Raw genomic sequence first — 26,587 nt, 5'->3', positions numbered from 1 at the left:
CATCAGAGAGATGGACGGGCGCTTGATTGCATAAACCTCGCTTCCCCCCCCCCCCCACCGCTTTCTCCTTTTTTCCTGTGAAGAAACAAGTAACACCCAGATTACCCCAAAATAAAAGCGCGCCCGGGTGTGTTTAGAAGAAATGTGAAACTAGCTGCTGTGTGAAGTGCCAGGAAAGCGACGAGAAACGTGCTTGCAGATGTGTGAGGAGGACAAGTTGCCTCGCAGTGAGGCAGCTAGCGTTGGTGCCGGGCTGTAGATGGCTATAAATGGAATTGTGCATCACCGTTCCTCCGAGCCCGAGGACGCCTCGCTGAAGAGACAGGACCACTGAAGGAAGTAAGGCATCTGGTTGTTTTGTAATGAGAAGCAGGAATGCTCTTAATAATAAACAAACAGGACATTGTATGCCATCATCACAGGATGTCCTTCCTTCAGCCGGCACGCTGGCTCGGCTCGGAGGGAAAAGAAATGGGGCGCGGGGTCCGCTAGTTGCTATCCCAATCGTCCTGCCATCCCTAACGGGAGCTCACGTACTGCCCCGCGCAGCATCGGCCGCGTTTCCCTCGGTGCAAGCGGCATCGCCCGTGGGCACGCTGCCCGCCCTGCCCCACGCTCCGAGCTTCCCCGCCGCGGCTGGGGAAGGAACGTTTCCCTAAAGGAAGAAGCAAAGGTGTTTTCCCTAATTCCTTTTACAAGCAGTGATTCGAAAAGAGACTCTGGAGGGGGATGAAGTCGAAACCCAGGAGCGGGCAGATCGCTCAGATGTATCCAATGAAGCACTCCCGTCATTGTTAAGGTGTGGGAGTCGGCGCTTTAAGGCGGGTTTCAATCGGTATCTCGGAACCCGTTCTCTCTTAGTCAAACTGAGGGAGAACGAAAGCGGGCACACGTGTCGGCCCTTGGAGCTTAAAATAGCGCGAAAATCAGGTTTCTAGTAAGAAGAGCCCGCGGCGCGCTTGTGGCGAGGCGCGGGGGGCCGGGCTCGGGCAGCGCGCAGCCCACCCGGCCGTGCCGCGGCGGTCGGGAGCAGAACCAAGCGCGCAGCCCAGCGGGGCCGGCGGCGTGCGCGGCCCTGGGGGCGCAGGTAGGCGCCGCGAGGCGGGGGGGAGCGAGGGCGGGCGAGGGGCCGGGCCGCGGGCGGGCCGAGGCGGGGCGGCGCGGCCGTGGCTGTGGCTGGGGCAGGCGGCCCCCCAGCGTTTCCCAGAGGCAGAGCAGGGCTCGGCGCGGCAGCACCTGTCTGAGCGGGGGCGGAGCTGCAGGGGAGCGGCGGCTGGAGGTGTGAGTCAGTCTCCCGGGGACCCAGCCGCTGGAAGGAAGGAGGAATGTTTACTGGGTAGAGATGAGCCAGGTCTGCCGCCGACGGTGGGCTCCGGTGTGGAAGCGCTCGCGGACTGAGCCCCGGTAAGGAGCGCGGGGCGCCGCGCCGCCTCCCCTCGCCCCCCTCACCCCCGGGATCCTCCTTCTGGCTCTCCGCGGCCGCGCCGGCGCCCGGAGGACGAAGCAGAAGTTTTCCTGGTCGCGTCCGGCGGGTCGGGTGCGCGGCTCCGGTCGGCGGTAACCCTCGCCCCGTTCCCGCAGCCCGGGCTTCGCGCCGTGCCCCCTCCGAGGCGGCCGCGGCTGCAGCGGGCCGGGGCGCGGGGGCTGCGGCCGGGGCGGCGGTGAGCGGGCGGCTCCGGGGGCTTCTCCGTTAGCCCCGAGGGAGCCCGGCCGCCTCTCCGTCGGAACACCGTGCTTTCTCAGCCTCGGCGTTTCGCTTTTTTTTCCCCGAGGAGGGGTGTGCGTGTTACGGGAGCCGCGTATCCGAAAAGAAGGAACGAGGGGATTTTGCGCCGGGTTTGAGCGTCATTCCCAGCTACCGGCGCGGGCACAGATTTTGGTCCTTCGAGAGCACTGTGGAAAGAGCCCGACGGAGCAGCTGTTTGGGGATGGGTTTGGTAACAGTGCTTCTGTCCTGAACAGACAGAGGGGCTGAAGGACTTGGTGGAATTGTCCTGAGACACTCTCTCCAGTGCTTTGAGATTCTCAGGGGTTCTCGGGAATACCACCAAAACCAAAAGGGATAGGAAGAACCCTTTTTTAACGAAAAGATTTGTTCCCCCCGTTTCTCTTCATTTTTGGCCCCCGAGAACGTGCTGCGGCGCTTTGTGCGGGGCTGCTGCTGCTCCAGGGATGCTGGCAGGATGTCGGCTTTCTCAGCCTTCCATGCCAAAGGATAAGGGGACGTCAGGAGGAGGCGGGGGGGCCAGGTTGTTTTGAAAGTTGTTTGTGTGTTGAAAGCCGGTGGGAAAGTTCAGGCTTCCCCATTTGGAAGAGGCAAGGCTGGGTTCCGCTCTTCCAGCATGCGCTTTCCATTTTTAGCTTCATTCAGACGCAGACAGCAGCTCCTTTCCTCTTCCTCTCCTTGTTTGTGACACTTTTCTGAGGCAGCTTTTCCACAGGCGACTAAGTGGTCTCGCGGCCCTGACCCCACATTTTCTTCAGCATGGAAGGTTTTTTTTCCTCTCTGAGGCACTGAGGAAGGGGGTCTGAAAAAGGTAAAAGGGTTGTCAGCACAAGGATTTTTTCCCCCTCTTTGTTTTTGTCCCCTCCTCGGTACTACTGAGGCTGGCGTTTTAAGGCACTGCTTCAGTCAGAGCAGCTTCGTTTACACTGCTTTTTGGCTATTACTCAACTGTACCAACTATCCTGCATACGCTTTTAAAGTGTCACAGACTACTGTATTAGTCACGCTGTCTCAACGGAAACCACAACACTGAAGGACAATGAGGATTAAAGGCTGTTTTCTTATTTTCCAGGCTGCTACGCAGTGTAGCTCGGACGCTGTGAGTTTCAAGAATCTGGTGAAAGGGAGAGAGTGGACAATGAAAATGGACATGGAGGATGCTGACATGACTCTGTGGACTGAAGCTGATTTTGAAGAGAAGTGCACGTACATTGTAAACGATCACCCATTGGATCCCAGTGCCGACGGAGGCACCCTAACTCAGGCAGAGGCTTCTTTGCCAAGGAACTTGACTTTCAAATATGCATCCAACTGCAAAGAGGTAAGCGGCAATGCTCTGGGGAAGGTTGGAGTCAGACAAGCCAAATCGCAGCGCTTTGGAAAGTGTGTGCTCACCCTGGCTTCCATTCTTTTAACAAACACACACACCCCCTCACCACCACACAACAACAAATGCTGCCTGCTGGCTTTTCGGACAGGACCCTTTTAAGAGACTGGTCATCTGTGGTGTGATGTCCTCGCTGGGAATCACAGCCAGCCTGTCCCTGGAACTGGTTCCGTGCCAATTTGCAAATGGTTAAGTTTTCACACAATTTGAACAGCATAAGCATATTTAAACTGTCGGGTAGTTCCCTGTGCCAGCTTCGAGACTGCTGTTTGCCAGGACCATTCATTGCCTCTGGCTCAGAGATTAAAGTGCCTCAGTTGTCCAATAAATAGCTTTAAAAAAAAAAAAAGCAGAGGAGGGGAAAAAAAACACACACCAAATTCCTGGAAATGTGCTTAATTGCTTCTTTTTGTTTTCCCTTTGGTTATGAAATTGCTTTATTCTTTTTGTGAGCTTGCTGTATTCTTGACTTCCTAAATTCTTAAAAACTCCGGTCAAGGAAGTGATGGCAGAACCGTAGCAAGCTTGATACAAGAGTGGCCATGGCTTAAATTAACCTTTGTTTATCTGGGACAGTATCTTCACTGGTAGCTAGCTGCGCGAGTCTGTCCTATCCTTGTCCCTGGAGTGGGTACATTCTTTGTTGTTGTTTCAGAAGGGCTGGAAAGAAATGAGCCCGGATGAGCAATTTGGTTTTGTGTTTACTCCTTCATATAGAGTAGCTATTATAGCTAGGTGTGATGTTCGGCAGGGTAATAACCCAAGGGATAACCCTTCATTTCTCCTTGTGCTGAGACTTGTGGTATAGCAGCTATTACCTGTGCTTCTGCTTTGGCTAAACACACTGACCACAGAGCTGAAAAGAAGAGGCACACTCATCCGTGCCTATCAAATATTTCCTTCCGAAGTAGGTACTTGTTTAATCCTGCGTACGGAAATAAGGCCGGACCTCCAGCTGGAGGGTGTTGTCACTGTGGAATTTAGTTTGGCAGTGCCTAACACAGTGCCTAGTAGGTTTGGTAAGAGGTTAAAGCTAAATTCTCCTTAAAATCACTCTTCCCATCTGCCCTGCCCTGCCCCGCAGAAGTTTGGCAAAGGAAGGACACGCTTCAGAAAAGAAGCGCGGAACCTCGTTTTGTGTTCCTGCGTTATCAGATGAGTCCGGCTTGGGCTGTGGGGGGGAAGGTGAAGCTGTGACTCCGCTGTGTGGTGTGGTAGGATTTCTTGGTTGAAGGATGAGCTTGCAGCAGCACGAGGGCTCGGGACGGTCCTTGGCAGCCGGCTGGTGATTGATTGTCTGCTCAGGCTGCTTGCTCACTCTGCCCCTGTTCAGTCCCGCTGCTGCTGCTGTGGGACTGCTGTCCGAGATGCTTCCAGAATTGCCAGCGCTGTGTTTGGAAACACCGAGGTGTAATTTCCTTACACTGTGAGCTCAGTCCAGTGAATCTGGGTAGGAGGATTGCTGCCATCGCTGTGTAAGGGGTGGGGGGGAGAAAAAAGTGCTTGAAAGAATCCTGGTTCTTCCTTGTAAAATGTGACCCGTGCAGCTCCCAGCTAGTGGGAATCTGCATATAGGACATCCTTCTTTTATTCTCCAGAGTTCTCCCTGGTCTTTTATGTGCTCTGAATATCACCTACTGTAAGGAGCAATAGGAGCTGTCGGAACCTGACTGTTTTAATCAGGTAGCTCTGACAGGAAGGGACCATCGTGTCCTTGTTTTTCTCCCCACCTTCTGTGACAAGCCCTGTGAGCATAGGAGCAGGTCACTGGTTTGCTGCCTGTCTGCAGGGTGAGATGGTTGGGAACGGTGTGCTCCGCTTGCCTTCTGGCAGCTTTGGACGTGAAGCGTTTTTGCCTGCCTGCCTGCCTGCCGAGTTTGGTTTTGTTTGGTGGGGTCAGGACTGGGTGCGTCTTGCCCTTGCACATCGGTGCTCGTGGGGTCAGCGAGGGGGCCTGGTGCTGGCTCTGAGCTCATGGAAAACCGCCGGAGCCCTGGCAGCTCGACAGGGTGGGTTTTTTTTTTCCCCTTGCGAAAGGATGAGGTAAAGCTTCGGGGGATGCATGCGTGTGTGTTTGCCAGTGGGTTTCAGATGTGAGCTGTCTTCATTGTTCACTTTCGGGAGAGCTGTGGCTTCATCTGGATGAGAGTCCTAAATGCTGAGTCAGTTTATTGACAAAAACATCTATAATACATGGCTTGTGAAATCCTAACGCTGTCATGATTAGATCATGAGATCCCAGTGCTGTCATGATTGGTATTGTATCTCCACTCGGAGAAGGAAAAGTACCGCCTGCCTGCCTGGGAGGGAGGAAGTGCAGCCGCTGGTGTTTGGGGAGGGTTGCCTTCTGTGTTTCTTTTCCTTGCACGCTTTGTCAAGCGAGCAGCTCCTCTTTAAAGGTTTATTGAATGTGCAATGGAGCCCATGACACGTCACAGTCTTGTTTATTCTTGGATCCTGATCGGGGATTTTTCTGAAGGACCCATTTTTCATGATGAGTTTACGGTATGCGTCAGCGTTTTGAAAAATGAGTTACTACTGCTTGCAACATTTCAGGCTGCTAGATTTACATGAGGTCATTTATTTCTATGTGTGAACTATTTATCCTTTCCTCCAGTGTCAGCAATTGACAAGAAAAGGATGAAACGCGGTGCCAGAATGGGGCTTTAGAAGGCCACATGTGAATGATTTTTCACGCAGACATTTAAAAGCACTTTTTGTTTTTCCCTTTGGTCTCACTCCTTAAAGCTTGAACGGCCCTTCTTGACAGAAAGTGACAGTCTCATCTGCTGACTTGAATATTGCTGGTGCCTCATACTGGTCCATGAGCTTGACAGAGAGAAACCTATCTCAGCAAACACACTACTTGTTGCATTTCTCTGATGGGGTGTTTTGTAGAGTCAGACCCTGGACTGGTGACTTTGGCAGCAGTGAATTTGAGCTGTTACCAAGCGTGCCTCGCTGGCCTCAGGCACTTGCTCTCCCCTGCTGCCTCTATTTCTTGTATGTGGGGTCACTGAGAAGGCAGTCTGAAAGCATTTCATGTAATGGCATCTCTTTTAGAAACCTGGTCACTGAATGAAAGGGTGAAATTTCCCTCGGCTTGTGTAACTGTGGTTAAATGAATAGATGGGTGTTATTCCAGGGCAGCACGATGGCCTTCTTTAGCATTTGCAGAGTGCTGCTGCCTCACTGAGCCCAGTAAGAGCTCGTTCGGTGGTTTTAAAGCAGTTCAGTGGTCTCATCACAAGACACCCTCCCCTTGCAGCATTACCAGGGGCCCGCGCTTACTTCCAGCGCCCGCTCCCCAGACGGAGATGTCAGACTCTTGGTCTTTCCGAGCGCCTTTTGCTGTCAAACGTGGAAGCGGAGCCTGCCCATGCCTTGTCCGGAGGCTGCGGGAAGCGCCCCGCGGGCCGCGCCTGCCGGGCCCCACGCGTGCCCGGCCCCGGCCGCGGCCCCCGCCGCCGCATTAGGACCCTGGTCAGTTCCAGGCCCGCTGCCGCCGCCGCCCCGGGCCGCTCCGGGCCCCGGCCCCGCGCCCGCCCGCCCGCCGCCGCGGACGGGCTCAGCCCGGAGCCGCCGCTCTCGCAGCCGGGCTGTGCCCGCCGGCCCGGCCCGGAGCCGCCGCTCTCGCAGCCGGGCTGTGCCCGCCGGCCCGGCCCGGAGCCGCCGCTCTCGCAGCCGGGCTGTGCCCGCCGGCCCGGCCCGGAGCCGCCGCTCTCGCAGCCGGGCTGTGCCCGCCGGCCCGGCCCGGAGCCGCCGCTCTCGCAGCCGGGCTGTGCCCGCCGGCCCTGCCCGGAGCCGCCGCTCTCGCAGCCGGGCTGTGCCCGCCGGCCCTGCCCGGAGCCGCCGCTCTCGCAGCCGGGCTGTGCCCGCCGGCCCTGCCCGGAGCCGCCGCTCTCGCAGCCGGGCTGTGCCCGCCGGCCCTGCCCGGAGCCGCCGCTCTCGCAGCCGGGCTGTGCCCGCCGGCCCTGCCCGGAGCCGCCGCTCTCGCAGCCGGGCTGTGCCCGCCGGCCCTGCCCGGAGCCGCCGCTCTCGCAGCCGGGCTGTGCCCGCCGGCCCGGAGCCGCCGCAGCGCCGGCAGGTCGCGGCCCGTCCCGCTCGGAGCGGGGGGCGCGGGCCGGCTCAGCCGGGGCTCGGCAGGAGCCACCCGCCGCGCACGGGACCGGCCGTGCCGCCTCGGCTGGCGTTCGGCTTCGGCTAGAAATGCCGTTTCATTGAAGGGAAGGAGGCGGCGGCGTCCCGCGGGCAAGGGGTCGGAGGCCGGAGCGTCGCAGCGGGAGGAGGTCGGTGTGTGCGGAGGGCTGCGAGCAGCGCCCGGGCCCTGCGGCTCGGCTCGGCGGCGGGCGCGGGGCCGCGGGCTCCGTGCGGGCAGCGCTCAGGGGAGGCCGCGCCGCGGGGCTCGGCGCCGGGGGACACCTGCTGGACACCAGCCCGAAATGCCTCTGCCGCGGCTCTGGGCGCCCGCGGGCGGCTTCCCCCTCTGCTCTGCGCACGGGGCTCCTTCGCCGTTTCGCCTGCAAGCCCTCGGCGGCTCCGTATAGCGTGGTTTCTTGTCAAGTCGGTCACCCTAAGCTGCCGCGGGGCAGGATCGCCTTTGGGCTGCAGCGAGGGGGCGGCCGGCAGCCTGCAGCCAGCCTGCTGGGACGCTGCTGGCACCCCTGTCCTGGGATGGGACCCCTCCTGGGCCGCAGCAGCAACCGAGGCTGAGAATTGCTGGCCAGAAAGCTGCCCCTCGGTTAAAAGCCGTCTGGACAGCCTTAGTGTGCTTCAGCAAAAGTTCAGTGCTGGCACACACGGATGTGCAGAACATCCTCTGCCAAAATAGCCTTTTGCTGGGTACAGGATGAGAAATCGTATCTGTGCTCAGCTGTGCCAGGAGCGAAGCAAACGCTGCCTGTAAGGTGGATACAGAGAAGCGTCTGCTGTGTCAGAGACACCAGCTCAGGGAGCGTTTCAGGTTGAGTAGTTCGAGGAGTGATTTCTAGAGATTCTGAGAATTTCATTAAAGTTGTTTTAATTAAGGGCGAGATATTTTAAAACCATGAAAAAACACTCGAGCTGCCATGCGGTAAAACTGGTAGGGTGTGCTGTAGCTTGGTTGTGAACTTTTCATGAGAGGGCAGATGGATGTAAATGAAGATATATAGGGAAGATGAGAAGAACATCTGCCTTTTTCAGCTCTCTATGAGAAATGTACAGGCAAGACAAAAATAAACCTGAGCTTGTTTCAGCTTGTGGTAGGTGTAGGAAGGTTTCTGGAAGTCCCTTTTCTCTCCCTTCGGTCCAGATGCACACAGATCAATGGAGCATTTAACTACCCCTACTGCTGACGTTTAGGGATTGTTTTTTTGTAGTGTGCTGAAACGCATGTTGAAACGCAGACAAGCACAAACAGCCACCACGAACACCCAGCAATCTGTTTCCGGGTGGATTACCTCCTTGGTTCCATGGCTGATGTTAGTCCCCTTTATTTTGACACTTAAGCTGGGCGTTAGCTGTTGCTGGGGCTTTTTGTTTTGGCCAGTACACAGGAAAGTGTTTCTCTTCTCTGTCTCCCTCCCTCTCGCCCACCGAGGGTGATAGAACAGAAGAAGATGTAGCATGGGAGAATCATAGGGCTTAGCTCATTGGTGAGATGCTCTCTGCAGTCCGGGGTTTTTGCTGTCCTTTGCTGCGGAGGAGCGTTACACTGAAGGAGCTGCTCGCTGAAGTGAGCTGTCTGCAGGGTCTGATGAGTGCTGATCTGCTCGGGTAAGAACGCCGGTTCCTCGCAGGGTACAGACAGCAGTAATCCCAGCTCTCAGTGTTTGTCAGCTGCTCCTGCCGTTCCTGAAACCCCGCGAGCAAGAAGCCAGGCAGCGCGTTGTGTGAAGGGATGTGGTTAATACACTTTGTCATGAAAGTTTGGTTGTAGTACCAAATCAAGGGGCTTTTTGCCTGCCTTTTCCTTCCCCCCCCCTCCTCGACTATCTGAGCAGCTGAATCAATCTTGCGAAGACTTGGGGTTTTTGGTTTACAAAATGGTTGGGTTTCAGACATTGTTTGGCTACGTTAAATTGAAGAAGATGGGGTGAGGAACAGAGAGAGACAAAACCAATAACTCAGCAGTGTTTTGCAAAGGGTTACTCCAAGGCACGTTCTTCTGAATAATGATGAATTGCTTCCTGATTTGTGGTCAGTGACTTTTTTTCTTGTGTGTGTGTAATTACTGTCAAGAAGGAAGCTGAACAACTAGAATACATTTCTTAGACCTAGCATAGTGGAGCATTTTCATCAAAACCCTTACGCCTTTTTGACCAAACCCACTTGACATGTGTTACCGGAACTGCTGCCTTCTTTCTATAAAGGAGGGTGACCTGTGAGTACATGTCCCAAACCCATTTCATGCTCTGCTTTGTATGCCACTGTATGCCGTTGAGAGACTTGTAGGTCATCTCTTTTTTTTGTTGTTGTTCTCCTTTTAGCTATCAGGACGGGTGTGGAGCGGAGAAGGTGGGAGTGGGGGGCAGGTTTCGTTTTGATCTGGAGGAGCAGTCATTCCAGTTCCTGACTTATTAGAAGAGCGAGCTCTGTAGTGGTGAAGTGATTGATAGCTATTTAATATTTTTGTGTGCCAGAACTAGGCTTTTGGAGGCTGCCTTTGATAGGAGAAATAGCTTCTGATGGTATTTGACAGTGTCTGTACATTTTGCTTACTGTTTGCTCTTGTAAATGTGCTTCCACAAAACACATTTTCCAGGCAGCATTGGTCTTTGGCTTCCATATGTTGCAGTAAGATGCTGGTATCCAGCAGAGCCGGTCACATCGCATCCAGCACGCTTACTGGCCTGTTGCTGGTTTGCTGACCTGCCACTGAAAACTTCTCTCACTGTTTGCTTTACCTTGTTGAGTTCAGGGGACAGGGACGAGGAAGGGAGGCTTGTCTGTTTCTGCTGGCGATGGACTGATCCTGTGCTGCTCTTCTCGTAGGTCACTGGAGTTCTAAGCAAAGAGTACATCCCGAAAGGAACGCGCTTCGGACCCCTGGTAGGAGAGATCTACACCAGCGATACGGTTCCCAAGAATGCAAACAGAAAATACTTTTGGCGGGTAAGCAGGAAAAAACAGCACCATGCTGCTGCAGTGAGCAGATCACTAAATGAGTGCAGCTGAGAAGCTGGGTCACTTCCTGCTTCAGACCTGCACCAGTGCAGGGGGCAGCTGCCGTGTGCTGCCGGGCACCAACACAGCCGGTGGGGTGAACGCAGCCCAGTGAAAGCCTGGCTGTCTTGGATGTAGGGGCTGTGTGGGTGGAGAGAGGAGAGGAGACACGCACAGCTCTTCTTGACTCTGTCTTCCAAAACAGATCAGTGCTTGATTCTGTAAAGAAATAGTTCTGCTACTTGCTGTAGGGGCAGGTTTTCATAGAATCACAGCATGGTAGGGGCTGGAAGGGACCTCTAGAGATAATCCAGTGCAACCCCCCTGCCAAAGCAGGTCCCACCTAGATCAAATCACACAGGAACGTGTCCAGACGGGTTTGGAAACCTCCCGAGAAGGAGCCTCCACACCCTCCATGGGCAGCCTGGGCCAGAGCTCCCTCACCTCACACTGAAAGAGGTTTTCCTCTGGGATTATGATACATTTTGTGGCATTTTTTCCCCCCGGGTTTTGGATAGAACTGCTGTAACAATTCTGCCGTGGTGCTCTTCAGCATGTACCATTCAAATCACAGGCTTTTCAAATCACAGGCTTTTCTAGTCCACTTTAGAAAGTGTTAAAAGAGCAGCCCGTGGATCTTAATGGAGGGAAAATTAGTGGCAGACAAACACTAGACGTAATGCCTAATTTGTATTCTGTAGTACAAGCTGGAAGGGAGCACCAGCCAATTTGTTTTGGCTTGGGAAGTGTGTGCTGGGGAATATGCTTCCAGTGTATCAGTTGACATAATCCTCAGTTTCCTTTACAGACCCATTATTAATTATTAGAGAACACTCCTTCAGCCCCCTCTCCTTCCATAGATTTGTTTTGCTGCCTTCTAGCCATTTAGGTTGTGTCTAAATCGCAGGATTTGGGAGTATATCCAAGCCTCTATGCCTCGGTGTCGGCCTGCCTTAGCAATATCCCAACCTCATTTCCAGGTGAAACACAGGGCAAGCACCAGCCTTCCCCACACTCCTCTCTTCCTACCCAATTGCATCACTTTGGTTTGCTCAGACCGTCTCTGTGCGATGCAACGTGGCGTTGCACCGTGGTTATTCACCTGAGCGTTTCCACAAACGGGCAGCTGTTTCAGGAGGCAACAAAAGTGGGGGGGTTCAACTGAATTCTTTTGGGTGCTTGTGCCCAGGCATAGGAGGAGAGCAGTACTGGCCCTAGCACTGCTGGTTGTTAGTGTCAGCTAACACTGGGAAGAGGGGCTGCTAACCATCTTGCAGGACTCCATCTATCTGTTGCAGCGAGAAAGGTGACATCGTTCTCATGATGTGACTTTAAGCCTTAATGCAGAGGGATCCTCAGAAACAGTATCCTGGGAGCCATCGAGCACCGCTGAGTTCCCTGTTGCAGTCTCTCGACTCGCTCGAGACAGGCTGCTGCACCCAGAACGAGTTCCTTCCTAGGGGTCTGACACAGGCTTACATGTGCAAAGGAAATTGCGGGAGATGACTTCCCACACGTTATTAAAGGCATCCCGGGCTTGCTGGCAGGAGCAGGAACATCTGCAGGGCGCGGGGGACGCTGCCTGCGCTGCGCTGCCTGTGCTGCGGGCCCGGCACTGCTGGGAACCGCGCCGTGACTCAGCACAGCCGGGCTCGCCTTCCCCGCACCCGGGGGAGCCTCAGCCCCCGGCGGGCACCGCAGCGGTGCAGGGGCGGCGGGGGAAGCGGCGGGCGCCCGGAGCCGTAGCCCCGCGTTCCTGGAAGTTTGCGAGCCGGGGTGAGCAGAGAAACCCGAAGGCTCCTCTTGATGCAGCACAGCTCGCCCCGCTCTCTTCTTCCATTTTCTCATAACAAACACACCGCAAAATCTCTCGCAAGCCGCTTTGATGAGGCCACATGTATTTCCCCCTTCTCAGTTTACAGGAAGTTACTCTTAAAGAAAGTGATTCTGGTGTTTACGGCCCGCGTTAAAGGGCCAGGCTGCCTCGCCCCTCCGCCTGCCGCTCGCCGGGGAGCGGAGCAGAGGGCCCGGTCTGGTCCCGGCGGGTGCCGGCAGCCAGGTAGGTGCTAGAGACAGTGGCCGAACACAGAGGCAGGACTGCTCTGTGAGTGCTTTCCCCCTGAGGTGCGCTCTGTCCCCCTTCAGAAAGGCATTTCCTGCTCAGTGAGGTGTGTTGTTGCTGCTGCTGCAAGCTGCTTCAAGGGCTGGCTTCTGCCTGGTCATCTGTTTTGTGACACCCAGGAAAACCTTTTCATCCAGCACCAAGCCTCTCCCCTCACCAAGAGTAAGGGATGTGCCTTTAACAAGCACATTTCCTGGTTTGTTTGTTTGTTTGTTTCTGTTCTTACCACTTTAGTAGCTTTGTCAGGGATTGGGAATTCTTTCCCCCCCTAAGCAGTTTCCAGATTCATCTTTTCTTTCCCTTCTGTAGACAAGCCAGAACATGTCCCTCAGTAGGAAAAGTGACTTCTCATGGGCTGGCTCCTCTCCAGGTCTTGGTTAAGCTATGGCAGGTGAAGTTCATCTTTGCCTCACCCAGTCTTTCTACAAAAGGGTTACAGTCCAACTATGAGCAAGTGTTGCTTTAGGACTCTGGGGGGGGTGGAGGTTGTTTGCATAGTTTAAACCTTTGGGTGGAGGTGGTAGGAAACTGCAAGTACAGAGGCCATAGAAAAAGGCGAGAAAGGCTCTGACGTAGCACAGCCGGTTTATACACAGGTGACTCAAAGCATTAATGCAAGCATGCACTCAGACCTGCAGTCATTAGCATCACTCACTTGTTGATCATAGCACCAGGAAAAGGACTCTTAAGGTAGACGGTTCACGCAAGGAGAGTACTCTGCATTCCAGACTCTGAGTCCGATTCCTACATGCAGAGGCACGGGGTAAGCAGGGGAAGAGGTGCCTGCTGAGTTGCCTCTGAATACACAGCTCCCTTCCTAACACATAGTTGGGAACGGGGGTTCCAACTCGGACTCTTACTTCATTTAAATCAGCTCATTAAAAAAAGGGAAAAGGCAGCTTATTGTTTTCCCCCTCCAGGCTCTGCACACGTGTTGCCTCTCGTGTGTGTGTGTGTGTATGTGTATATTCATAAACACTTCCTCTCTATTCCAGATCTATTCAAGTGGTGAGCTTCACCACTTCATTGATGGATTTAACGAGGACAAGAGCAACTGGATGCGTTATGTAAACCCCGGCTACTCTGTTCAGGAACAGAACTTGGCTGCTTGTCAGAATGGAATGAACATCTACTTCTACACCATCAAGCCCATCCCTGCCAACCAAGAGCTGCTTGTGTGGTATTGCCGGGACTTTGCAGAGAGGCTGCACTATCCCTCCTCCAGAGAGCTGACAATGATGAACCTCAGTAAGTGGATTACAGCATAAACAAGGAATGCTAGTAATGTCTCTTCTGCTCTTCTTCTAATAATAAGTTGTGTAATTACACAGCTGCATCATCTGTTGTGTCACAGCAGGTAGCTTGGAGTGGAAAAGGGGAATTAAAAACCCCAGCACAACAGATTGAGTTCCCCACGCCTGTTCAAATGGGAACAGATTATAAACAAATCCCAGCAGTTTCTGGTTTTACAGTCTTGAGTCTTATCTGATGAGATGACAGCCTGAATATACCTCTGCCCTCAGAACTGTAGGTGTTGGCTCACTCTCAGGCTTCCCAAGTCCAGATCTTGCAGTGTGTTGAGTTTGGTGGCATAAACTGAAGGCTGTCCAGTTGTGCTCTCAAATGCCCTCAGTGTACCAGGAAGTGGCGGTATGCCATGACTCTGTCTAGGTTTGTGACAGAGTATGTGTTGTCCGCATCGTGCCCTTTGAGCCTTGCATCTAACGCTCGCTTATCTTACGGGAGCAAATCTCCTGTGGTCTTCTCATCTGGCTACTTGGTTTTTAAGCGCAGTGTATTTTGTCCCTGGCTGTATTTGGCAGCTTTCGTTTTCTGTTCAGAAATAGTAGCACTGGTAGCAGGGGGAAGAGACATTTCCAGGGCCTTATCTCTCTGGTCCTCTGTGGTTTGTGACCATTTCCAGCCTGAGAGCTTAACTCGTAGCTTAATCACCGCCTATCACCTCGCCCAAAGCTCCTTGAAGAAAGGGAGAGGTTCTCGCTGATGCCTTATCCAGCTCTTAGGCTGCATCCTCTCCTGCTGCTCTCTCTGGTCTTTTAAGGAATCACAGAATCATAGACTGGTAGGGGTTGGGAGGGACTTCTAGAGATCATCCAGTCCAGCCACCCTGCCAGAGCAGATCTCACGGATTCTGTCATCTTTGCACATGTGTCATTTCACCACTCGCTGAGCAGTTTTTGTTCCCTGGTGTGATGAGCTGTTGGCTTTTCAGTGGGACCTGCAGGTGAGACAAGACAACAGCAGTGAGGAGTTACTAAAGATCCAGCCAGAGTCATTTGGACACACTAGCCAGGAGGATACACAAACACAGCCTACATCTGCTGGCATATTAGGTTGCCTTGCAGAAGTAGTGAGGAATGTATTTGTAAAGTCTCAACTAATTTCCTAGTTATTCTTAGGTCAAAACTGGAGGTGTCTGGGCACATGCAGAACAATCCATTTTAGTAAAAGATGAGTCAATATATGGATTTACAGAACTGTCGTTCTCGCTTCTTAAGCTCAGCCCTAGTGTTCAAAAGAGAACACTTTCGAGAGGCTGAGATCAAAATATCTCTGCTTCTTTTTAGAGATAATTCCATCTAAGCCATTTTTACAGGTTTTGTTAGCCTCTCCCGTCTCAAGAAAACAGCAGCTGAGCAAAAAGTCTCACTTCTTCTGCCTTTGTCCCTCATCTTTGTGGCAAGCAGGTTCACCCTAAAGCCTGCAGTTGGGCCAGAAGCTCTGCAGGTGCCACAAGGGTTGAAGTTTTTTAAAGTTTCCGTGTCCTTTCCTGAAAAAGACGGGAGGAAAACCCAGAGGTCTCCCAAGGATGCTTATTTGCTGGACGCCCTGTAACAACAGCACAAGCAGGGATGATTCTTCCAGCGTTAGTACTTGAACCCGATGAGTTTAAAGTGAACGTCAGCACTGCTCAGTTTTCTTCTTCCTCTTCCTTCCAGGCCACTTCTGCTAGTTGAATCTAAAATTAGTGGGCTTCCTGCAGCCTCTCTGTCGCAGGCCTGGCCAGGGTGTCCTCCCACTGTGTTTGCACTGGGAGTAAAGTGCCCAGAGCACTGGCATCCTGCACCTGCAGCAGACGTGGGGCTTTCCCCCATCAAAACTGCTTGACACAGTCGGAGGGAACCTGTGCAGGTCACCTCTGCCTGCTGGAAAGTCAGGCAAGCCCTCTCCAGCAAAATGCATTGCCAGTAATTTGGTGTTTAAAGTCACACAGCTTGCCCCAGAGGAACAGCCCAGCAGCACCACCTCTCCCAGCTCCTAGCTGCTGGTTTTGACACCCTCCGAAGGCGAGGGAAGGAGCGTTGGGGTCCAGGTCCCACAGCAGGCCGATGTCAGGGCTGTGTCTCGCTGGGTTTGCTCCCTGCACCGCGTCCCGGCTGTGCAAAGCGTGCCAGTGCCTGCGGGAGGCTCTGCAGCAGCCGTGCCTTGGCTGGGTGCCTGGCCCAGCACAGGAGACACACACCTACAGAGAACTTCCACTCTTGCCAACTTAAAATATAGGTAGCTGCTTTAGGTGCCTCAGGGGTTTGGGGATCACGGTCTTGGAGTTCAGCACCTCAGTTCCTCTTTAAGCACCTGAGCGGGATGGGCCTCTGGGGAAAAAATGTATCAGGGAATTTTCTGGCTTTATTTCCTGTAATTAGTGGCCTCAAAAATGAGAGAACTACCACTTTAGAGCATAAATATATTTACACATCCACACACAACATCTACTTGCCTCTGTAACAGCAAACTTTCAAATTAAAGGCAACTTCTCCGGCGTTAGTTCATTTGTGCCGTAGGAGGAAAGCAGGTTCAAGACAACAATTAGGCACGTACTTAGTTACGGGGTTAACGCTGTCCTCTGTGTTTTCTGCAAGCGGGGCGAGCGCAGCTACGTAACTTGGAGTGGATGTTGAAGTGCCTGCGAGGAGTTGCACAATAGTGGTAGAGGCAGGACTCCGCCTTATCCTGGTGGTGGAAACTCGTTTGAAACGATCCTCTTCTCTCTTTCCTGCCTGTTTTGAGGCCACTGATGCTGTTTGCTGTCTAGATTTTGAGATACCTCACCTTCAGATGGTGCCAGTGACCAGTAAACGGTTTTAAAATGTGTGATGGCACGAGATTTCTGCTGTGTGAAAACATCCTGCTCAGCCCCGTTCCTCCGGGCCCTCAGACTCTGCGTGTGGATTAGCAAACAGACCGAGGAGATTGGCTTCAAGGGTCCCGCCTAGCTCAGCATTTCATGCCCACCTCATCACGGAGGGTTGTTTTGGGATGGAGAGTGGAGAAGGCTAACAGTGCCTTTTTTGTTATAAGTAAACCCCCAAACAATTGTATTGACTCAGGACATGACTATTTGATAATAGCGTTCGTGTGATGCAACCTCCTGCCGCCCGTGTGGGTTCGTGTCCTCAGTCAGGTACTGGCAGGTGACATCTTCCCTTGGCCAGGCTTCAGGGAAAAAAGGTAGAGCTGGGGGAAGGCGAGCGGCCTGTTCACAAAACATTTGGCTGTCTTTTTGTTTCAGGTTTAACGAGGCGGCATTTGAAATCCTCCTGGTTCTCTGTGAAGATTTTTTAGTGCTTGTTTCTTAGACCTGCTTTATTCTTGTCTTCTTCCTGCTGGCCATTACACGCTGGCCATCGGCTCAGCCCCGCTGCTCGCTTTCCCTTTTGTTTGTAGGCAGTTTCACTTTCTGGTTGTGGAGCTTTTTCTGTTTGGATTGAGAGGAAACATCTGCACTGGCTTAAAAAAAAACATGCCTCCTGGAATCTTCAGAAGGGCTCAGGGGAATGATTTTGAAATGATAGGAAAAGTTGTCTTCGTACAACCAGAATTTGGGTGCTGCAGTTGGCTCGCTATTGAGGATGATTTGAAGGCTGCCTTAAAGACCTTCTCTGAGCAAAACGTTTTCAGGGGCATGTCACCCTGCCGTGGACACGTTCAGAAAACAGATGATCAAATTATGTACTTGTAAGTGTTGGTCTCCGTTCACATTTTGAGTGGGAACACTTTCTGTTTTGCCTGCTTCACAACTTCGAGGTTCTCTTTCTACTAGCAGAGCTGGTACTTAATTTAGACCGAAAATGTGAATCGGCACAATTCAGCTGCGCCGCTCGGGGTGCTCAGCACCACCTCGCTCCTGAAATTACTACTGAGGTTACTGTCTGCCTGCAACCGTTTTTCAAGTCTTTAGGAAAAAAAAAAGATTCACGTTTTTGTGAAGTGTTTCCCAGGCCCCATCTCGGAGCAAAGTGGGGAGAGCAGAGCCTACAGCTCTGCAGCAGTCTGTAGCTGGAACGGTGACAGCCCCTCGCTCCAGTTGTAGTCATACTTAAAAGTAACAGAGGTTTTGTCCCTTTTCCTCTTGCACACACTCACTGATCTCAGATCTGAGCAAATAATCTGTTGGCCTCGGTTAGAAGTGGATCAGGCTGCTAAAGAGGCACGTCTTGGGGGGGTTCTTTCTTTTTTCCTCCTCTCCCCTCAGATCAGTAACTTACAAATGCAGCTGCGCTGTTCTTGTTTTGTCATGAACCTCTTTGTGTCTGACTACAAGAACCCGACAGACCTTGGAAGGGTTTGTGGCTGTATGTAGTGTATGCACAGGTAAGGGGGTGGGAGGGAGAGATGCGTTTCAAGAGCGGGAGGGAGGCGTTGTGATCGGTAACTTTAACTTTGACATGTGGCTCCTTCAAGAGCAAAAAGACACGTTGTAAACCCCTCAGTCAGCTTCAGCCCTGGTTTAAATCCACGTTCGGTGTAAAGCCTAGGAGCCTCTCCTCGGCCCCCAACATTGCCTTATTTTACACAGCACCGACTGTGTAAAATGTTTGTTTGTGGTTTTATCTCTCTGGTGTTCCCAGGCATCCTTTGTGCTCGGGTAACGGGGGAAAAAGCCAAGAGAGGGTTTATGGACAGCCTGTGAGCAAAAGGCAGCTGTCACAGCTAGCCCTGAAAAATAATCCCCGAGTCCTGCAACTTGTGTCTGCACGTGGGGATTGGTGGTGGGGAAGGCTTCGCTGAGGAGGCTTTGAAGGGAAGGAAAGAGCAATTCTCTCTAGTCTGTCAGGTGGGGACAGGGGCCTGTTGCACAGGGGGAGTTCTGTTCTGTCTGTGAGCATCCTTTCTGGCGCGAGGCACGTCCGTCCTCTTGCCACGTGGGACCTGGTGCCAGCGGGCGCTGCAGCTCCGGCCCAGCAGCCTCGCTCGCTCTGTCACGGGTCCAGCAGCGCCAGCCCTTCTCCTTCCTCTTCCCATCCCCCCGCCCCTGCATTTTGTTTCTTTAAAAGAGAAAAGTGTCGATTTGAACTTCCTGCTCGACAGACCCCACTGAGAAACTGATACGGGCCCGATAAGCTGGTATTTATTTATCCTCTCTGCTACGAGGCTTCACTAGTCCCACTTCCCCCTCGTCCAGCTTTCAGTGCTTCCCAGTCGAGCTACTTCCCGATGCTGATAGGGTCACCGGGAATGTTTGCTCTGAGACGCTGTTGTGATGACAGGCAGCTGATAAGAAGGTCTAGATGATGTTATCCACAATGCCATTGTGGATCTTCGTGAGCCTGTAGGGCCTGTACGTTATACCTGTAAATCTGGGTGGACATTTAGAAAGCGCACAGACAAAACGACCCAAGGAAGCAGGTGATTTTTACTGCCAGGTGTTAGTTTATTTTTGAAACAGCTCTGTCATAAACTGGAACACTGAGAGAAGCAACTGGGAAGCTGTCTGCACGTGTGTGCGTGCCTGCTGTACAGCACGCCCTGCGTTTTGAACGGAGCCTTTTAATTCAACGTAACTCTCTTCAGTTGCATCTCGTCGCTGCTTGAAAACACACCAGCCGCCCGTGTAGCTCAAACTAGAACTGCTTGGGACTGGTTTGAAAAAGGATGCTGCTGTAGCTGTGGGTTGCTGTGAGTAGGAGCACGCTTTGAAAGCAGCTGCTTTCTTGGATACGTGTAGTAAATGTCTGTTTCTTTGCCTTATAGGGTAATGTTGCCTAATGGTAGATTCCGTCACGGTAGTGAATAGCGAACCAAAGAATCTGCGTTGAAAGTAGCGTGGCTATTGCCTCTTCCCACCTTCCTCACTGGGTCTAGCTGGTCCTCCAAAAACCAGAAGTAACTGTTTCTCATCTCAGTCGGTGAAGTAAGAGCAGTCAGTGACAAAAGCAGAAACTTGGCTGAAGGGCTGTGATCCGTTCGAGTCACGTACCTGTCGGTGTTGGCTTGTGCCTCCCGATGGAAAACCTTGCACATAGCTAACCACAAATGTGAAACCTGTAATAAAATGTCCTACAAGTCATCATTTCAGGATTATGTAACTATTAGCTTTGGGAGATTAGATAAAAGCAGGCTTCTTTTCCTATGGAAGACACCTTTCAGTATAGTGTTTGCATTAGGTTCTGTCCAGATAACAAGGTAGAGTGTTTGAGTACAAATGAGCTGAGTGCCGAGCCGGATGGATGCTAGCTTCAGTTTCCTTCTAAATAACAGATTCCTTTCCCCCCACCCCCCCTTTTTTGGGTTTTTTTTTCAAAGTACATTTCAACTTAAGCTGGAGCCAACCAGTCTTGCTTTCTTTTGCTTTGCTTCAGCATTTTTTTTATAAAGTACAGCTGTAAGCAGAGGAGTTTTGCATAGACTGAATGCCACAGAAATCTGCTGTAAATAGTCTGCTTTGTTGTAGATGTTCCTAAGCAGTATATTTAATGAGTAATGATCTGTTTACTGATGGAGAATACCTTCTCTTTGAAGGAGGCTTTCATCCTAGCCAGCCATGGCTTTTTTGGTACTGTAAGTAATTGAACTGGCTGGTGAAGTGACTGCTGCGGTTTGGCAAAAGCTGATTTGTCATGCCTTGTTATTTTACTGAGGAGCGTTTCTGGGAGCTTGCCTTCTGCAGAGTCCTTCTGTGAAACCTGCGTGAGGAACAAACGCTCGTTACCGCGTGCGTTGGAAATGCTGCTTGAGCTGGCGCTGGGCAGCGAGCAGAGACGTGCGGGTGTCAGGCAAAGGAAGGCGCAGTCGCATTGCAGAGTGGGGACTGGCACCCATCCAGGTCTGCACGCACTGGCTGCTATCCCTCACATTAACAGTGCTGCTTTTTTAATTGACACTCAATACCAGCAAGCATTTCTTTGCTCAGGAATTAGTTCTTTGGCCAGTGAAGCGATTGCTCATCTCTGAGAGTGGCCTTTCCTTCCCGCTGAACCTGTAGGAGTTAGACTGTGTTTTGAAAGGAGATGATGACAGCAGCGTATCTAATTACCTTGTCTTTGTATTTCAGCACAAACCCATGTTAATCCAAAGCAGCACAGTGCCGATAAAGATGAGCTCTATCAGAAGAGCATCCCAAAGAAGGAGCACAGTGTGAAAGAAATCCTGAAAATGGAGTCCCATCCTCCGAAAGAAAAAGACTTCTTCCAGACCAACATTTCACCACTTACTCCAGAAAAAGACTTGGATGACTTGCGTAAGAACTATAGCCCCGAGAGGTGTTTCTTCCCTCGAGTTGTCTACCCGATCCGACCTCACATTCCAGAAGACTATCTGAAAGCTTCGCTAGCATACGGGATGGACAGACCCAGCTACCTTATTCACTCGCCCATCCAGGCGTCTACTACGCCGAGTCCTTCCGGGAGGAGCAGCCCAGACCAAAGTTTAAAAAGTTCAAGCCCTCACAGCAGCCCAGGGGTCACGGTTTCACCTCTGGCACCCACTTCCCAGGAGCACAGGGAGCCGTACCCTTACTCGAACGGATCGTATGGCTCGGAAGGGTTGGGGTCTTACCCTGGATATGCACCCCCTGGCCACCTCCCGCCTGCCTTCCTACCGTCCTATAACCCCCACTACTCCAAATTCCTGTTACCTCCATTCAACATGAGCTGTAGTAACCTGAGCGCTTTGAACAACATCAACGGCATCAACAATTTCAATCTCTTCCCAAGGATGTATCCTCTTTATGGCAGCCTGCTCAGCGGGGGCAGCCACCACATGCTGAACCCCACCGCGCTCCCCAGCTCGTTGCCCAGCGAAGGGGGCCGTCGGTTGCTGCAGCCCGATCACCCGCGAGACTTCCTCATACCAGCACCCAACAGTGCCTTCTCCATCACGGGCGCTGCTGCCAGCATGAAGGACAAGCCCTGCAGCCCCACCAGCGGGTCACCCACCGCTGGCACAGCAGCCAGCTCGGAACACATAATGCAACCTAAACCTACCTCAGTGGTGTTGGCTGCCACCGGCAGCGAGGAAGCCGTGAATCTCATCAAAAGCAAGAGGAATGTGACCGGCTACAAGACCCTCCCGTACCCACTGAAGAAGCAGAACGGGAAGATCAAGTACGAATGCAACGTTTGCTCCAAGACCTTTGGCCAGCTCTCCAATCTGAAGGTAGGCAGCGGAGAAAGAGACGCAGCGGAGAATGAGACACGAGCCCTCTTGGACGGCTCTGGTTTCTCCCTGTGGGTTATCTGGGAAAAGCAGGGGCAGGCCTCCCTTGCTTGTGAGGCTGTTTATCAGTCCGGGCTTACTGCAGCAGGAAGCTGGGTTGTAAAGGCAGTGCAGTGCTTTAACACTGACGCCACCTAATTAACTAGATAACATTGTGTTTTGGCAGTGTCAGTCTTCCCCTGGCTTTAGGAAACATCTGAAAGCGCTTTTGTTGCAGCGCAATTGTTAATGGCTTTGTTCCTCCCTAGGTGCACCTCCGAGTACACAGCGGGGAGAGGCCCTTCAAATGCCAGACGTGCAACAAGGGCTTCACGCAGCTGGCTCACCTCCAGAAGCACTACCTGGTGCACACGGGAGAGAAGCCCCACGAGTGTCAGGTACGTAACACACCGCAGAGACGACCTCCCTGGGCGGCCACGGGCACGGCCGTGCGTGTGCGGGAGGGCTGGGGCGCAGCGGGGCTGCCGCTGGCCTGCACAGCGCCTCCCGCCCCGCACGGCTCTGCCATCGGCCCTGCACCAGATGCTGCTCTGCAGTATTCCAGTAAAAGCGGTGGGCATTTTTCTTTCTTTCTTTCCCCTGTGTGAGAAAGCACAAAGATGTAAGAGGCTGCTGCTTCATCCTGCCGTCTCCTCCAAGGTGTCTGCGATGTAAACCATAAAATCCCGTCCCGTTCACTCCCTGTTTCTCTGCCACCCCCCACATTAGGTTTGTCACAAACGGTTCAGCAGCACCAGCAATCTCAAAACCCATCTGCGGCTCCACTCTGGAGAGAAGCCTTACCAGTGCAAGCTCTGCCCAGCCAAATTCACCCAGTTTGTGCACCTGAAGCTGCACAAGCGTCTCCACACCCGGGAACGTCCCCACAAATGCATCCACTGCCACAAGAGCTACATTCACCTCTGCAGCCTCCAGGTCCACCTGAAGGGCAACTGCCCCGTGGCGCCTGCCTCCGGGCTCTCCATGGAGGACCTGAACCGGATCAACGAGGAGATCGAGAAGTTCGACATCAGTGACAATGCCGACAAGCTGGAAGAAGTGGAGGACAATATCGACTTAACGTCCATCGTGGAGAAGGATATACTGACCATGCTCAGGAGGGAAATGGAAGGAGCTAATCTGAAAGTGTCTCTGCAGAGGAACCTGGGAAATGGACTTCTCTCCTCAGGATGCAACCTTTACGAGTCGTCAGATATGTCAGTTATGAAGTTGCCTCACGGTCACCCACTACCTCTGTTACCTGTAAAGGTCAAGCAAGAAACAGTTGAACCAATGGACCCTTAAGACTTTTTGGCAAAGCGATTTTGCTTTTTTATTTATGACTTGGCAAGTCAGGGTGCCTGTAGCAGTTGCTTGTACATAGTTTCAATGCTGCAAAGCAATCTTGGCTTACAGTAGTTTCCCTACGCTCTCCAGCTGAAAGAAGGAACTCCAAAGTTACTGTTTTCTCAGGGCATAAGAAGAGGCAAAGGACTGTGCGTTGCCTCGCCAGTTACTAAGAGACAATCTTCTATCCATAATTATTTTTTCAATGATAGTACTTCATAATTTATTATGCAATTAATCATTCTAAAAGCAATAATTAGGAAAATGTTTACAATGACTGGAAAATTCATTGTAATTTTTACTTTAAATGTGTTTTTTTGTTGTTGTTTTATGGCCATTCTTTGTAGATATATTTTTTTTTTCTGCACATCTGTTTTAAGAACCTAAGATTGGGGTTTTGGTAAATGTGGTTTGTGTACCGATCTCTTTTAAACAAACGTGGCTTTTCCTATTGCCAAAGTTGGACATTCGACATGCAGAATCCGAGACGTTTGACACACACACACACACACACAACCCAGAGCTGTGTGCTGTTCTGTGCAGATCACCCCACTGAGAATTGGAAAGGAGGGAAAAAAACCCTCAAAAAAAACAAACCAAAAAAACCCCAGCAACCAGAGTAGCAGCAAAGCAGGGAAGAAACTGCTGCTCCTGCCTGTGTGAGGAGAGAGGTTCTTCTTCCCCCTGCAGCTCTACCTGGCGTGGCGGTGGCACAGCACACACCTACCTGCCATGCACCATACCACAGGATTTCAGGAAACAGCTCCAGCCCCACACACGTTGTCCTGTAACTTGATAACCAAAGGAATGCATCAGCTTAAAGCGGCTCTTCCAGAACAAATTCTCACATTCTTTTGTTTCCAAAAGCAGTTTAAAAGCAAACACACAAATATTCTTCATATTCTGCCCAAAAGGAGAGTTTTGGCAGACTCCTTTCTTTTTTTTTGGCCAGAGCTTTCCAGGGATTACAAAAACCCCCAAGACGGTCAGATTCCCTGAGAAAGAAGGGGTTTGGTTTTACTTGTATTATTCTCTCCCACTTTGCCTGGGTAGAAGTGGGGAACACAGTCCTTTCCTGGCACATACATCTTTTGTTTTTCCTTGTTTTTTTTCCCTTGCTTCCTGTACGACTCAGATTTTTCTCAGTATTTGTACATTTTGTGGTTAATTTAATTAAAGGAGAAAAGGGCATTGCAAAGTTGTTGAACAACAATTACCTCAGTGCTTGTGTCCAGTGGTGCAGACAATGCTGTTTTATCTAAATGCTTTGCTACTTTAGAGAAGAAACCAAAATGTGCACAGGGAAAGATAGAATGCACGTCCTTTTATCTTTTTGTTTTGCTAAGCCCAAAGATGATACGGTGACGTTTCGAGGTGTAGCAAAGAATACATGTATATTTATAGATATATTTATACCACTATACTATATATGTATATGTATATATATTTATACCACTTAAGTTGTGAGCCAAACCATGTAATAAAACCTATTTTTCATCTAAGTGTGAAAATGAGATGTTATCCAGTTGTGCACGTCCCCCGTGGCCCGAGGCACAGGGTCGTGCTGGGCCAGGCCCGCGCTGCCACAGCCCCCCGGCCGCCCACCCGGGGCCCCCCCAGGGACAGGGCTGTGCCCCTGCACCGGGACGGGGAAGGAGGTGGCTGCTCGGTGGACGCACACCCGGGAAACGTGACCGAAAGAACTGGAAGAGAAGCTAAACAGGCCCCGGGCGGGGTGTGCTCAGGCAGGGCAGCGCAGGAGGGGAGGGAGGTGGGAGAGCCCCTGCCCCGCTGGCTTCACCCTGCCGTTATCGAGGTGCACAGCCAACTCACCACAGTATAGGTAGCATTATCACACCTCTGCTGCACGTGTATCTTTTTGTCAGGCCGTAGTCTTACAGCTTTTACGGCAGCCCGCTTCAGCAATCCGGCATTCGGTCGTCCTTTTGCTGGTTTTTCTCAGCGAACCTCTTTTTAATGCCTTCTGTTAAAAACCAAACGATCCTGAAACACGAGTGTCCCAACACAGCTTTTGAAGGACTAGAGTTCGTTACATTTCCGCTCCCGCGAATTGTGAGGCTGACATCTTTTAAATGTAGCAATAGTTCATGGACATAGCACGTACTCGTAGGATAAACCAAAGCATCACTACCCTGTCGCTGGACACACACTTCCCTATTACTTGCCTGTAGTGCTTTCTTGTATTTCATACAGACTTTACAGGAATTTATATGCATCAGCTTTAAGAGTTGTTACTTCTCTTTACTGTTTCCCCCTTCCCCTCTTAGAAGTTTTACATGTGAATGTAGCAACAATCAACAGTGTTTTGGGGTATTTTTTTGTCTCTCTCTTAAGAAAGACTGACCAAAGTTAACAGGCTTTTTACTTTGCTAGAACAACAAACTTATGTTTACGTATTGGTTTACATCATTATTTATGTGCAAATTGTCAAATGTAAATTAAATATAAGTGTTCATTGCTTTACCATGCTTCCCTTGTCTTCACTGTCTCCGCACCTCCCGCCCGCAGCCCGGGGATACCATGTCCCCAGCAGGGCTGAGCCTGCCTTGCTGGGCTCCGAGGTTCCCGGGTGAAAGCTGCCAGCAGCAAAGCCGGGGCTGCGTGCCCTGGCTTGGTTCAGTACAGAGCACGCGTCACTTTTAGCCGAGACCTTTAAAAAGAAGAAAGGGGGATTTTTTAAAAAGGAAACGCAGCGTTTTCAGTGTTTCAGTGAAAATACGTGAATGCCATCATCCGCCTCACAGATCTGTGAGCGGGGCTCTCAGTTACATTTTTCCAAATGATTGTCATTTCTGCCCCGAAACCCTAACCACCGGGACCACAACGACACTCAGTGTCAGCCCGAGCCCACTCAGCCCCGGGCCGGCGTGGTGGGAACCGCACTCAAAACAAACGCGGGTCTGGGCTTGCTGCTCGCAGAGGAGCTGCAAACGCAAACTAAATCCAGGAGAAGGTCAAGTGTCTGCTCCCCCCCTCACCACACACCTCGGCCAAGAAAACAACAGCAGGCCGGGATGGCCCGGAGAGCTAATCCAACATTTGCTACTTCCATCACTGGCCGTGGGATCTAAACCAGAGAGGCCATGTGCTGCCCTGCCCTACCTGCCCGCTCAGGCAAGCGTGTTGCTGCTCATATTGAGACGCTCAGCGCTGCGCGATGTTTTAAAAGCGTTCCACTGTCCTCTTAAAATATTCATTTAAACATCTGTCCAAAGAATTTGAAATACTGCCAGCACCGAACTGTGGAGTTAAGAAAACCAGAGCCCCGTTGTCATAAACGTGCCAAATGCAGCATGTTCTATTCCTATCTTCAACAGAGCAATTGCTGTAATCATTTTCTTTCAGAAACCCGTAGGATCAGCGTTACCGCCATAAATCACACTCCATTACTTGGCGCAGCGCT

General features: G+C 51.9%; 1 protein-coding gene across 2 annotated transcripts; it reads left to right on the top strand.

Annotated features, from left to right (window-relative positions):
• The first annotated feature begins 1,346 nt into the window (after positions 1 to 1,346).
• PRDM1 (PR/SET domain 1) lies at positions 1,347 to 23,345 on the top strand. Of its 2 annotated transcripts, XM_061989777.1 has the most exons (7): positions 1,347 to 1,404; positions 2,799 to 3,047; positions 10,089 to 10,208; positions 13,377 to 13,629; positions 20,675 to 21,777; positions 22,086 to 22,214; positions 22,546 to 23,345. In XM_061989777.1, exons 2-7 carry the CDS (start codon positions 2,865 to 2,867, stop codon positions 23,119 to 23,121), a joined length of 2,364 nt encoding a protein of 787 aa, XP_061845761.1. In that variant the 5' UTR covers positions 1,347 to 1,404; positions 2,799 to 2,864; the 3' UTR covers positions 23,122 to 23,345. The 2 variants fall into 2 exon arrangements, with proteins under 2 accessions (XP_061845761.1, XP_061845760.1); XM_061989776.1 differs by lacking the exon at positions 1,347 to 1,404 and having other exon boundaries at positions 2,766 to 3,047.
• Positions 23,346 to 26,587: the final 3,242 nt, after the last annotated feature.

Source organism: Colius striatus, chromosome 2 (assembly GCF_028858725.1).
Source record: "Colius striatus isolate bColStr4 chromosome 2, bColStr4.1.hap1, whole genome shotgun sequence".
NCBI classification, from domain to species: Eukaryota; Metazoa; Chordata; class Aves; order Coliiformes; family Coliidae; genus Colius; species Colius striatus.
The sequence above is the reverse complement of the archived record's forward strand: the minus strand, read 5'-3'. Positions and strand labels throughout refer to the sequence as shown.